This window comes from Aythya fuligula, chromosome Z, assembly GCF_009819795.1.
Source record: "Aythya fuligula isolate bAytFul2 chromosome Z, bAytFul2.pri, whole genome shotgun sequence".
NCBI lineage: Eukaryota > Metazoa > Chordata > Aves > Anseriformes > Anatidae > Aythya > Aythya fuligula.
Genome location: NC_045593.1, coordinates 81,030,696 through 81,044,724, shown reverse-complemented (window position 1 = coordinate 81,044,724; position 14,029 = coordinate 81,030,696). Strand labels below are relative to the sequence as shown.

The window sequence follows — 14,029 nt, the reverse complement described above, 5'->3', positions numbered from 1 at the left end:
CTGGGGACAGGGAGAGCCACCCATGGGTGGCAGGGATGCACAGCCTCACCCGCTGCTGCCTGTGCCTGTCCCTACCATCAAAGCCAGTAAGTGTGATCTCCTCCACTGAGGGTAGTGCAGGAATCCTACCTCAGCTGCCCACAGGATATGCGGGGTCTTCATACCTGCAAAGACAGATGAGGATAAGCTTGAGGGATAAGGAAATGACCCTGCTTATAGTCTCAGGAATTACTCAGATTGAAATTTTTAAAAAATAGTTTACAAATGTGATGACGGATGGGCATGTTTTCCACATCCCATGAAATAATTGTGAGCATAGCGGTGTGAGCTGTGTTATGTGCAATGACAGAAATTTCAATACAAAGCTTTAATGCCAGCATTGTCATGCGATTCGGTTTTGTTTCCTTCTGAGAAAACCCAGAAATATGCATGGTTTAGATTAGTTGCTATGAGATCTCTGAATTTGACATATCCATCTTCTGTCTGTACTTCTATAAAGCCAATGGTGTCCTGCATAATGCAAACCCTGGCAAGTTGAACCTGCTGGGCCTGTTTTAGGGAGCAAACCTCCACTCTATCCCCACCTCCAGCCTCCCTGTCTCCCCAAAAGGCAGTCAAGGCAGCAAGGGTGCACAGAAGCTCCCTTGTGCCTGAGTCACCTAGCAGACCTACAGGGAGGAGAAGCAAACACCCCACTGTCCCAGTGCTCTTTCCGAACACTGTGGATTAATTTGGGTTTGTACCTGCATGACAAAATATTATGGAGGATATGTCTTGGCCCGTGTCAGGAGCAGGAGTGGAAAGGAACAGGCTGAAATTTGCAAGCAGGTAGAAACCTTGCAGCCCAAGGAGCTTGCAGTATATACATAAAGGCATCCATAACATGCTGGTTGATCATCTGAAAGCAAAGAGAAGCAGATGCTACTGGCACAGGGTGTCGGCATTGTTTGGTTTCACAAGAGGTGTGATTAGAGAAGGTACTTGAAGGAGGAGAGAATAATCACTTGGCATGCAAAACTGAGCCACAAATCCAAGCTGAGGGTTGGTGTATTGTAGTGAAAAACATGCTTATGTGTATTCATTTGAAGAAGAGAGACGTACAGGACCAGACAATGGAAATTTTTTTTTTTCTTTGAAACTTATGTGAAAATAAAATAGTAACAAAAAGGTTAACATGTGGTTCTAGAAGTTCAGCTATTGTATAAGCCCTGTAGCTTATCTCAAAAAAGGCATAAACCACAAAAGCATTTTACAATTTATACAAAAGAGGTAAGAAATGTTCCATTTTTCTCTGTTACTGGTATACATTTTTTTTTCTGCCTGGAGCTTGTTAGATAACAGTAAGTATAATAATGTTTTATCTGATTCTCCTAAACATGCAATTAAAGTGCATTAGTACCAGCATACTAGTTTATGTTCATTATTCAACGTAAAAATCTAACTCTACATTAATGGAACATAAAATTTCAGATTTTAGTTACACAGAAGTCAGGGAATTCAGATGGACGGTTCCCATAGCAACCTACCTCTTCCTCTTTGTGTTTTTCATTTCACTAGAATCTTTCATTACTTGATTGCACCATACATTGTACAGTGCAATTTCATCATAAAATTTCATCATTATATAACTGTGCAAGAGAAGACAGTGAAGGTTGTCTTCACTCCACACTTACTAACTTTAACGTTTCTGTTGCACAGAGAGCAAACAGATGCTTAAATGAATCAGGCCCATGATTTAAATATTTCCTGCATTTTAGAGGGTTTCCATAAATTTGGCTGGGTGCTTTGGAATGGCTATTAATGCTAAAGCAATTGAACACAATAGCATATGATTTCTTTATAATTGGTTATTTTCTGCCCTGCCACGTAGATATGTGGCTCCAGTGAGCAAAATGGAGACCAAACCATTTTTCATTTGTGGCTGGAAGATTTCTCCTATCCAGATAGAGGAAAGAGATAGTGGAAAATAGAGGGCACTTGTGGTTTTTGTCTCCTGACAGTTGAGTGTAATACACCAAATTACATCTTTGTGGATTCTTATGGTTGCTAGTGATGTTATCAGTTAGACATCATTATGGTAACCTCTAGACAACATAACAAATACGGGAATTAGTAAAAGCAGACCCGCAATTCTTAATTTTTCTGTAGTGGGAGTTTTGAGTACAGATGAAATGACAATGAGATAGTACTTCTCATAACACAAATGAAGATAGTGATTAACCTTGTAACAGATAGTTGAGTCTTTCATCCACAGGATATATAAATAGAACATGCAGATTGGGCTAGTCTAAACTTTTTGGGGACCTTATCAGCTGACCTGGTCTTTTACTTTGTCAGCTAATGTAAGCATTTACAGCCCAAGTATCTGTGGCTTTTCAAGCCTTACAGTGTTATGGAGATCAGCTCCCTGGCAGATAAAGCTATTAAGAAGAAATGAGAAACCCCTCTACAAAGATCAAAGATGAACACACTAAAAGATAGGATGAAAAATAAAAGAAATAAAAAAAAAATAAAAGAAAGAAAGAAAAAAAATGAATTTCTGGCTTTTTCCATTCTTCATGTTAAAGAAATTCTAAAAGAAGATTGTACTGCACAAACAAAGAAAATGAAAGGCTTTTCCTCCTCAAAAGCCTTCAAATTGTGATGATTTCCATTGCCTTGATAAAACCACACCCGGCTGATAGTGCCATATTTTCTTTTGTGCTTTTGTAGTGATGATAAATTTTGCATGAAGTGCAAGTAAATAGTTGTTTATACTTCATTTTACAGCAGCCAGTATGTCACTAAGTCAGCACTTCTCCTCAGAGATTTATAGAGCAGGATTTAGGCTAAATTGCTGGCATATGAGATTTCAGCCAAAGGTTGTTTTCCTTTAACCATTTTGTTTTTCAAATGCCATGGCTTGTTTTAGGTTATTGGAGTATAATTACTTCTTTAATTGCTTGGAAAAAGTAGAGCCTCCATAGCACCAAAAAAAAAAAATAAATAAATAAAAAATAAAAAGGCTTATTTTCTTTAAAAATAACTGAAATCTGGCTTGGGGTTCTCTAGAATGCAATGCACTATACAATTGTGTAATTTTATCCTCTTAAAAATTCCCTGAATAGTCATTAAATCTTTGGAAACTAGCTAATCTCCAGGAGGATGCTATAGGTCTGGCTATTTTCCAGGGTTTGCAAGAGGCTATGACAGCTTAACATGGTAAGAAAAAATATTTCTAAGTCACTGCAAGACTGGGTCAAAGACCCTAGCCTGCTGAAACCCAGTTGGCCTTCTTAATGACTCCATTCTTCTCTGAGGTTCAGAATCAGCCTCTGTAATCAAGAGGTGACGCAGAGCTGAGCAGGAGAGGGAAAGTTTGACATGGAGTCCAGAGAGCTTGTGAATAAGGAGGAATCTGTTAGATATCGGTCAGTTCCACTTTTAGTTGTGTTGTATCAGATGTGTTGAAGCACAATAACAAAAGAGCTTTATGAGAGGTATGGGTTTGGTAATAATGTAGAGAGTAAAGTAACACACAATGCAGCAGAACAGACAAAACAGTATTGCATGTTGAGAAGCCAGAGATAATGATAAGATGCTTAGGATCATTATATTTGTCCTGAATACCACTCGTTACCTTACTGCAGAGGATAAGTATGTCACTTTTAGCGTGCTACCCTCTCCAGAGGAGGACTGTGCATTTGTGTGTATGTGTCTGCACAGTCTACTAGTCTGTTCTTCTGTCTTTTTCCTTATAACTTTTTCATTCTTTATTCAGTGCCAAGGTAATCTGGCACAAAAAGAGAGACAAAAGCAGGGGTCTTACAGACAATGAAATATCAACAAGGTTCATGAAAATGTGTTCCTGTGCAAAAAAAAAAAAAAAGAGATCAGGAAAATATTCCCAGAAAGTGAGAAAGTATCCCAGCTGAAGGCAGGGTTGCAGCATGATTCCTTACACACAGAGGCAACAATGGACCTACAGAAGGATGGGCAAGGGGCAAGAGATGCCTCGAGAGACCCAGAGACAGGAAATCTTCTCTGTTCATTGCACTTTTCCCCAAAAATGCAATTCATACAGAACAAGGCATTAGTTCCAGCACTCAAAAAGCTAGAGCTGGGACTGAAGCACACTTGTGGATAATTATGTTGCCTAACCTTATCACATTGCAATTCAGGGGAGGTGGGCAGGGAGAAGGGCACAGGATCAGTGAGCTGGACTAGCCATGTCAGCCAAGGCACCAGTCAATCACACTGGACTGGGGAGTTTTGCAAGGGAAAATTTTGCCTCTACTCTGTTAAAGTTAATTTAGGGTAGAATACCAGCATGGTTTTTCTGATTTTGGTCTTTGGGTTTGTTGTGGTTTAACACCAGCAGGTAGCTCAGCACCACCATACCACTTTCTGATTTCCCCTCCACAAAAGGATTGGGGCAGAAAATATGAAACAAACAAACAAAAAAAAAAGCACATGGGTTGAGATAAGGACAAGGAGATCCCTCACCAATTACTGTCATGGAGAAAACAAACTCTGAACAGGAAGATTAATGTAATTTATTGCCAACTAACAACAGACTAGAACAGTGAGAACTAAAAGCAAACAAAAAACACTTTCCCTCCATCGCCTCCTCCCTCTGAGCAGTGCAGGGGAATGGGGAATGGGGGCTGCAGTCAGTCCTTGACTCTTCTTCTTTGCTGCTCCTTCAGGGTCCCTCTCTGCCCTTGCTCCCCGTGGGGTCCCTCCCATGGGATGCTGTCCTTCCTGAACTGAGCCTGCGGGGGCTGCCCACAGGCAGCAGCTCTTCAGGACCTGCTCCCACACGGCTCCATCCGACGGGGTCCATCCATCCCCCAGGAGCAAACTGCTCAGCACGGGTCCCCCACGGGTGGGCGGCAGCTCCCCCCAGACCCCCTGCTCCTGCGGGGGCTCCTCTCCACGGGCTGCAGCTCCGGCCCGGGGCCTGCTCCTGCGGGGGCTCTCCATGGGCCGCAGCCTCCTCCAGGCCACATCCACCTGCTCCACCGGGGGCTCCTCCACCCATGGGGGGGCTGCAGCGTGGAGATCTGCTCCATGTGGGACCCATGGGCTGCAGGGGGACAGCCTGCTCCACCAGGGGCCTCTCCCTGCACAGCCCACAGGGGAACCACTGCTGCCTGCCTGCCTGCAGCACCTCCTGCCCTCCTGCTGCACTCAACTGGGGGCTGCAGGGCTGGTGCTCACTTCTCACTCTCCCAGGTGCTGTAGCACAGATTTTTGTTTTCCCCGTTCTTCAATCTGCTCTCTGAGGCCCAACCTACATCGCTGACAGCCCAGCTCTGGCCAGTGGCAGGTCCCTTTTGGAGCAGCTGGAGCTGGCTCCTCTCTGACATGGGGCAGCTGCTGGGCTCTGCTCACAGAGGCCACCCTGCAGCTCCTCTGATACCAAAACATTGCCATGTAAACCCAATTGGTTTACTGTGCCTGCTAAGTTTATGAATATAAAATGGATTAGTTTATATATATATAAGGGAATTTTCATTTTTACAGCATTGTATTGTGTCTATTAACTCTGTAAAACAACAGCTGATTGCAGAAGTCCTCTTTATAATTGGCTTGTTTCAAGCTATTAGCAGTAGAAATCAAACATGACTCTGTCATGTAGCTAACATCTAAACCATAAAGGAGAGATAAGTGGGTGTGGAGAAGTGGAGAGAGTCATTCAAGTTGTCTCATCTTAAGGTTCGATTCAAATGCATTTTTAATTTTTTCTGTGAATCAGAAATAGCTCATAGGATTAAATGTGAAGTTTTATAGGTAATTGAATTTTGAAAAGCGCTACACTGAGCTAGCCTTCCACAGTTACCAAAATGTGTTTGAGAGGTCCACAACATGGACTTGGAAGGCTCAGATCTCATAAGGGTGAACACCACCATTTTGTTGGTGTGAAGAAAACACGAGATTCAAGTCATGTGTCTCCACAAGTTCAGTAGCATTATGGCTTCTGCAGGACTAAGATGGCCTTTTTCTTCCATCTTGTGTAAAATACAGAAATGAAGTCTAATTTTTAATATATAAATGCAGTATACAAAATCAAAGTATGAAATTGTAGTACTTGGATATTTAACAGTGCAAAATTGGGCATTGCCATAAAGAAAGCAATTAAGGAAAGTACTTTTCCAAAGAAACAAAAAGCTCAGAGTAGAGGCAGCCTTTCTTAGGAGCCAAAAAAAAAAAAAAAAAAAAAAACAAGGTAGAGCATCAGACACTAATCACACAGCATCAGCATAGCCACTTAACAACACAGGAGTGCTATGTAATCTATGTGTTGTAACTGAGATTTCTCAGCCAGGCTTCAGCTGAAACCTGTGAACTGTTTCATAATGTTTGTAGACAGCCAAATGGACTCTTTGAAGTGTTTTTGACCAAAGAACTCTTAAAGCTAAATTTGAGAAATCTTACGAATATTGACTTTGTGTACTGTTGCTTGTATTGGACAGTCCACAAAGACCTGTTTCTCATATTCTTTTACCTTAATGCAGTGGGTGACTGGTAGATCAGTTAAAGCCTGTTAGAGGCCAGGCAACATACCTAAATTGTTAGCTACTGATTTTATTTGGTTTTTATCTTTTTCATCTCTGTTATTTATCTTGGTGATGATGTTCATGGTTCTGAGCGTCAACTTGAGCTGCTGAACCTGAAATTCATCTGTTTTGACTCTTTACTAAGCATCTGTTCTAGCAGTGCTTTTTTCCTTTATGTTAAACTTCAGCACTACACATTTGTAGCATACTGGAGTCAATAAAAAGTAAACACTATGTCTAGAAGCTCTGAATCAGTATTTCACAGCCATGTTCACAACTCTCTCCTCCCACTTGTCCTGCCAAAAGCATGCATTTAGGAATGGCAGGGCACTGTTAATGTCATCCCTTACATCAAATTCAAAGGAAGAATTTGATTTAGTTACTACTTCTTCTGTGAAGAACATGAATTGCTGCCTGCTACTTTTTTTTTTTTTTTCAATTTCTTCCTCCTATATCTTTCTTTAGAAAAAAAAAAAGGAAAACACAGGGTATTCCAGTCTAAACAGTATGTGTCCTTTGCTGTTAGTGTTTATTAATATGTGTAAATACGTTTAAATGAGTTGTTTTCTGGGTGGGTATCTTAACCTCTTAATGCTATCAGTTGTGGTGGGAGTGGGGGGTACTAACACAGACACTTTGCCATATTGCTAGCTTCATTCTTTATTGACAGCTTCCAGTTTCAGAGGGAGGAGGTCTGTATAGTCTTGTCTTGCTACTCATAACAGGAGACCTATAGCATCACTGTGGCGTAGACAGTTTCTTTCCCTAAATTATAATGTAAAACCTTCCACCTTCGGACGGTTTATGTTACTCTAACACTGCTGAGTCTTTTTTGCAGCCTATGTCAAGGATTGAACTTTCCAAATTATGTATTTCAGACATTGAGAAAGAAAGGACTTAATGGCTGTGACAGTCCAGACCCCGATGCAGACGATTCAGTAGGTCACAGCCCTGAGTCTGAGGACAAGTACAGGAAAATTAATGAAGATATTGATCTAATGATCAGCAGACAAAGATTATGTGTAAGTATTCTGAGCTCCCATTCATTTTTTTTACTTTTTGATATTTCTCTGAACCTGGCAGGCATTGAACAAGAAAGAAAACAAAGGTTGTGAAAGCCCCGATCCTGACTCCTCTTACGCCCTCACCCCACGCACTGAAGAAAAATACAAAAAAATTAATGAAGAATTTGATAATATGATCAAGAGCCATAAAATACCTGTAAGTACCAAAGGTTAGATGGCTGTCTGCTGATAACTGCTGCAGTAACAAACCATAACCCTTTCAGTTCTGGCTTCTTAAGGAAAACATTTCAGCTGGAAACAGGCTTTAATAGCCTGATATATAATTAAACACTGTGGTCAGAAAATTTCACACAACATATTTTTTTTCCAAGTCTCTACCTCTGACACGCAGACAAAGCCTACTATAGGTGAAACCTACAGAAGGAAGTGAAATATACATATATACATTATATTCACTTGATTTACAGAACTGTTTTACCACACCACTTGCACAAATTATACCTAAAAAATAACGATGGAAATCTTTCTTTGTGGACAGGCTAACAAACCCACAGAATACTTTCTGTGGTGATATAGAAAAAATGATGTAGAACTGAAATTCCTTTATATATAGCAATTAGTACATTCTGTGCGTGTCACTTCAGTTCTCGAGTGTCTCTGCCAAATTCAGTTTCAGCACTGAAGGGTTACAGCTACTTGCTCGCTGCAGAGAAACAGACTGCATGAGAGCCTAATGGTAGGATTCAGACATGTTTGTGTGTTGGGGTGATTTTACAGCTTTATCAGAGAATTTGCTTTGACCTCATCAGCATTTCTTTAATGCTTTAACATGAGCTAAATTTTGTTTTAACCAAGTCAAAATTTCTAACCATCAGTCATATGCCTTGCCAGATATCTAAGAGAAATAACTCTGCATGTGCTATTTTGTTTGCACAAGACATACAGGGGGAAAACATTTTGTCATTATGCTTAATACAAGATTTTAAAAACTGACAAAAAGAATATGGAGGTTATGAAGACTATATATTTGGCCCTTCTTCTGTATGGAAGAAAGGATAGCAGTCCAAAGATTTGCCCAGCTCCAAGGAAGCATCTGAATTTGGATAAATAACTGCTTGCTTCTAAGAAAGATCATTTGGATATGTTCCTTACTCATTCCCACATGAGGTTGTATGGTTAGCTACCACAGAGGATGTCTGCTCACCCAGAATGACAAAGTTGGTTCTGTTGTGCACAAAGTCTGATATCTAAGCTGAGAGTACCTCTTACAGATTCTGTCTCATACAGTGTAAATGTTCTTTCAATGAATTTTCAGGAGAAAAAGAATCACCCGAGTTAATTAAAATATGAAGTTTTGATATCCTGTCAAACATGTTTTTGCAAAAATAATAATAAAGATTTTTCAGGTAGTCCACAATGGCACCAAATTTGACAAATGAGTGTTGGGAATGACTTCTTAAGAATGCCCAACATGTATATGGAACATCAGGGAGGTATAAATGTATATTCCGTCTTTCTTACCTCCCTTTTTATTTACTTTATTTCTGTACGAGTTTTTCTCAACAAAATAGTTTTAAAGCTGTCACCACGAGTTTGGTTTCTCAGGGTGGAACTCAGTTTGACAAACAATGACTGCAACATTTAGCGTGACTACTATAAGCTAAAAGGCTTAGCCCTTTTTCACATCAAAATCTTAGCCATCACTATTCCTTTCCTCTTTCAAGAATGACCTTTCCTTTGTTCAAATAAAGTGACAAAAATTTCAATCCGATAGGATTTAACCAAGAAACTGTTCCACATTTGAATAGGGTTTGAGGTCATGATTCTTCAGATCATCTGTTTCTCTCTTGCATTCTCTCTTTTCTTTTGACAAAGGAGCTCATGTTATAACCATTCTAATTAAGATATGGAGGGAAAAAGAAAAACAATAAGAAAATTCATTTCTGGCTGCTAGTGAGTTCCACCACCTACTTTACCTTCTAAGCATTTGAGAAAATCACCTTCACAACAAAACTGAGAAAGTTCAAGGAATGAAAAACAGCATAGTTAATCTACACATAGTATGTCACATTCACCTTCCCAAAAAAATAATGAAATTTCTCTCTAGTTGTTTTCATTAAATCTCCCACTTCTATATCAAATACAGTCCTGTTTGGCCATTAATTTTTCGATTGTCTTGCTTTCCTGATCTGGATTTTGGTTACAATGTAACTACCTACCTTGCTGGGATGTTATCAGGTACAATGCATTATCTTTCTGTGAAATTGCTCTGAAGGTGCTTCAGAGACACAGAACTACAAAATGTCACCATTTCTTTTTGTGTAAGACAGGATATCCCTTCTTTGAATAATTCACACAGAGTTAAAGGCTTGTGTGCTCCATCAAGCTGCTCACCACAAAAGGAAGAGTCAGTAGGTGATTTCCCCTAATGCAACAGGAGCTCCTTCTCTTAGCATAAGCCTAGATTTTACGGGCAAGGTGGAGCTCAAAGCTTGTACATAACTGACATTTGTATACATAAGACATCAACCTTAACTGTACAATTCAGTATAACTTCAGGGAAGTCAGAGAAGTTATATTAATTTGCTTGTGATCGTCAAAGGTAGCCAAGAAATTTTGGGGGAAGAAAGCAAAATTAAACGAAAAGTCAACAAGTCATTAAATCACTATTTACAAAAAATGCAAAAAGATGCAAAGCCTATGCCTCATCTTGTAAGAGAAAAAATTTGCTGCCAAATGACAAAAAAATTGGCTTTTCCTCCTAACAGCTAAGGCCAATAATGTTTCCTCAGATAATTTTCTGGGGATAAGTATTTATATTGTTCTAAAACATCTGATAATAATTACACATTTATTTGTAGTTTTCATAAGTGATGAAAGCAGAGGAGACAGAAATAGTCCTCCAAAAGGGAGCTATAAGTATCTCTGTCTCTAAATAAATGAAAATCTAGTTGAACATAGGAGGGGAAAAAAAACAATATTTGACACAGAATGTTTGGCCCATGAATTTTCAAGGGTTTCGAGTCCCCAGCATTTTGCTTTGTACAACACTCTTCAGCTCATGGAGCTCACATCTAACATAGAGTGCTGGACACTGTCACTTCCCTTTCAAGTAAGCAATCTGCTTTTGTTAGCAGTTTTGTCCAAAGGAGAAAAGATGGGAAAAAGACTAAAATGTGGCAAACTGCATACATGTTAAGAGTCAGACCATGTCTGTGTTAGTAAATGAACAGCAAAGAGCACTCTGAGGCAGCAGAAGGCACTTATCTCTGCAGCGGATCGTTTGAACAGTCCCTGGCATGCTTTTGGCACAGGCCAAATAATGCTCTCCCAGACTGTTTCTTAGCTCTATTTGGTAGTTAGCCCAGGCCAGGAACACTTCCCAGTTGTTGGCTTATATGTAGCCATGATGTTGTCGAGGTTGAGAAAGTTTAATAGTATGAACATGTACTGCCCTGTGGCCTCAGATGGCCTTCGTTCCTAGGCACATTTAATTTACTAATATAGATATTACGCAAGTACATCGTAAGCTTTAAAGTCCATCAGGCCTAACTGGAATAGATATGCCCTGTGACTTACCACCAAGAATGACTAGAGGATCTATACTAGGTTGCACTTCTTGGTAAAGGATATACGAGACTGTAACACAAGTTGGGCAGCCAGAGGAAAACTGTAGCTAGACACATACCGCTTAATACCAGTGCTTATCCAGACAAATTCCCTCTCTAACCTTTGGCTACTGATAAGAAGAACAATGATACTCCAGAATATCATGTGTATTGCTCCGCAAAGCATAGAGTAAATTGACTTTGCAGTAATAAAATTGCTTCTTAGGTGTCCATAAACAAGTGTCAGTATATCCAGATAGTAGATAAAACAATAAAAATGAATCCATTACAGATGCAGAAACCAATAAAATGTTTAAGTAGTTTAAATACTATTTTAAAATGACAAAATGGAAAACGAAGGAACTGTTTCAACAATGTTTTGTATGATTCAGTGATGACTACTGAGTGGCAGCCACAAGGGAAACCAAGACTGGGGCTCTTTTGTTCTGTACTAACATAGGAAAAAGAAGGTTCCAAACTTTGAAGTGTCCAAATGTGGAAGAAAAAATAATAATAAAAGCAGATGAGCTTGATTTGCATTGTTCAAGGGTTTTATATTCGGTAGATGGACAGAAGTTGAGATTAGGAAAACAGGCCAGTGAAAACAGCTGTCTACCTTGTCTCTGAGTGCAGATTTCACAAATCTTGTGACACTGATGAAGAAGATACAGTGCAAAGAGATCTGCAGTGAGTGACACTCAATCTAACATAGGATGGCACTCAAGCAGCTAGGAATTGTTTGAAGCCTTTGGAATTGGACTGTGTGCTCAGAGCAATCAGGCAGAAAGATCTGCATCACAGCAATGAGTATTATAATGCCAAGAGGCTCTACATGGGCTTATTCAAGTCTTACATTAGGCTGGATGTGAAGCTAAGATGCCAATCCTCATGAGAATTCACTGGTTAAACTTTTTGAAAAGGCAGAAACCAGCAGCAGCAGGTATCTTTAAATTCCAGAAGCAGCTGGGCATTGAGAGGTCCAAGCTGCACCTCTTCTTTATGTGGAATTTGGGAACCTCTTAGATCCTTTCACAGTTAATGAAGAGAACTTCTCACTGCAAAATGTACATAGAGATTGATAAAATGTTTCAGATTATGCAGTCAATCTATTTCCAAGGAGCCTGGACTCATCATGACATAAACTGGTGCTCCTTGAGAAATGTGCTTTGTAAATTTTCCTTTGAAAGACAAGCCACACATGAGATGGAATTCAAGTGTAAAAATGTATGCAGAAGAAGAAGGTTGCTCCTAAAAGAAACAAAGAACAACTAGGACAAAAAAATCTACCTCAGCAATTTCACTTTTCAAGATGTAATCACGTTCTCTTTTTTTTTTTTTTAATTTGTGAGGGAAAAAATATATATATATATTTCAGAATCTCTACACAGACATAGCAGCACATGCAGTTTTTTTGCTTATCCACTGAACACACGGAGAATGAGATTGTCAAAGTAGTTACTCTTCCCTACCCAGCCCTACTTAAACCCACCAACTCTTCAGGAAAAATGGCCATTAGGATGCACCTCAGGTTCTCAGCCAAATGGAAGCAAGTTCCAGAGATGTGGGGTATCAGCTGAGGAGCCACGTCAGCAGGTCCATCTGGACAGGTGCCCTAACTGGTCTGAGCCATTACAGACGAGAGAAGCCATCTCTCACAAAACCAGGCCACAGGCCATGCAGAAGGTTTCAGAGCTAAATTAACATCTTGAAATAAGTCCCAAAGCATTTGTGTAATGCATCCTTCACATCAGGCTCTGAACTAAAACCTTGCTCTGTGTTTTAGTGGTTAAGCAGAATGGTGGCTATATACTTAGAGCAAAATTATGTCTGCTGACAGAAGGCAGAAGAGGGAAGAAGAAGAAAAAAGAAAAGAAAGGAAAAAAGAAGAGAAGAGAAGAGAAGAGAAGAGAAGAGAAGAGAAGAGAAGAGAAGAGAAGAGAAGAGAAGAGAAGAGAAGAGAAGAGAAGAGAAGAGAAGAGAAGAGAAGAAAAGAAAAGAAAAGAAAAGAAAAGAAAAGAAAAGAAAAGAAAAGAAAAGAAAAGAAAAGAAAAGAAAAGAAAAGAAAAGAAAAGAAAAGAAAAGAAAAGGAAAAAAAAAAAAAAAAAAAAGCCCTGGAAGGCTAAAAGTAATCTGACGACCAGTGCTGTAATATGCAGGGCACAGCCAAGAGATCTAACCACCCAGAGAAAATAAATGTGGGTGGTACAAGGTCAGGGTGTCTCTGCTGCCTGACATAGGATCTTGAAGACTTAGTGCTATCAACTGCCAACAATAAAATTAGAATGTGTGAGTTCCTTCCTCTGAAATTATTACAATTCTGGTTTAAAGATTTTCTCGAAGAGTTGAGACTGTTGAGGTTTGTAAGATTTTTAAAGGGGTTTAAATTAAATTAAGGGGTACTTTGCTTGCATAAAGGTATTCTAACATTTAAGATGCTGTTGGGAAAAAACTAAGATGCTGACGGAAAAAAAATAAGAAAGTTTTTTTCCATTCAAAAAGGAAGGAAATTAATTATTTAAAAAAAAAAATGAATATGGAGTTCTGGTGTATTTGAGTGATGCCAGAATCAAAGATTTTAAAGAAATTCAGGCACACAAGAAAACCAACCAACCAAAAAAGACTGAGCTGGTCTTTCTGAGAAGTTAGTAAGAATCATCTCATACTCCCTGTCAGATACAGGGTCAGAGTAGTCCACAATTTGCTGTGCTTTTGAAAGGGATACTTACTAAGGAAGGTGGCTCAGGAGAGGGTGCTACCTTAAAGGGTGACAACTTTATGTTGAAAAGACATCACCAAACACACACATAAAAATAAAATACAAAGATCCCAGGGAGTCATATATTTCTAAAATTCT

The 14,029-nt window shown here is 39.5% G+C and overlaps 1 protein-coding gene across 8 annotated transcripts in view; it reads left to right on the top strand.

Moving 5' to 3' along the window:
- MEF2C (myocyte enhancer factor 2C) overlaps positions 1 to 14,029 on the top strand; it is a 122,626-nt gene that overhangs the window by 80,862 nt on the left and 27,735 nt on the right. For 7 of the 8 annotated variants that reach the window (XM_032205436.1, XM_032205438.1, XM_032205441.1 and 4 more), the window contains exon 4: positions 7,421 to 7,564. In XM_032205436.1, coding sequence (XP_032061327.1) covers positions 7,421 to 7,564 — 144 coding nt within the window. Of the gene's footprint in view, positions 1 to 7,420; positions 7,565 to 7,625; positions 7,764 to 14,029 lie in introns of all 8 variants that reach the window. The other variant, XM_032205442.1, reaches the window with a different exon arrangement.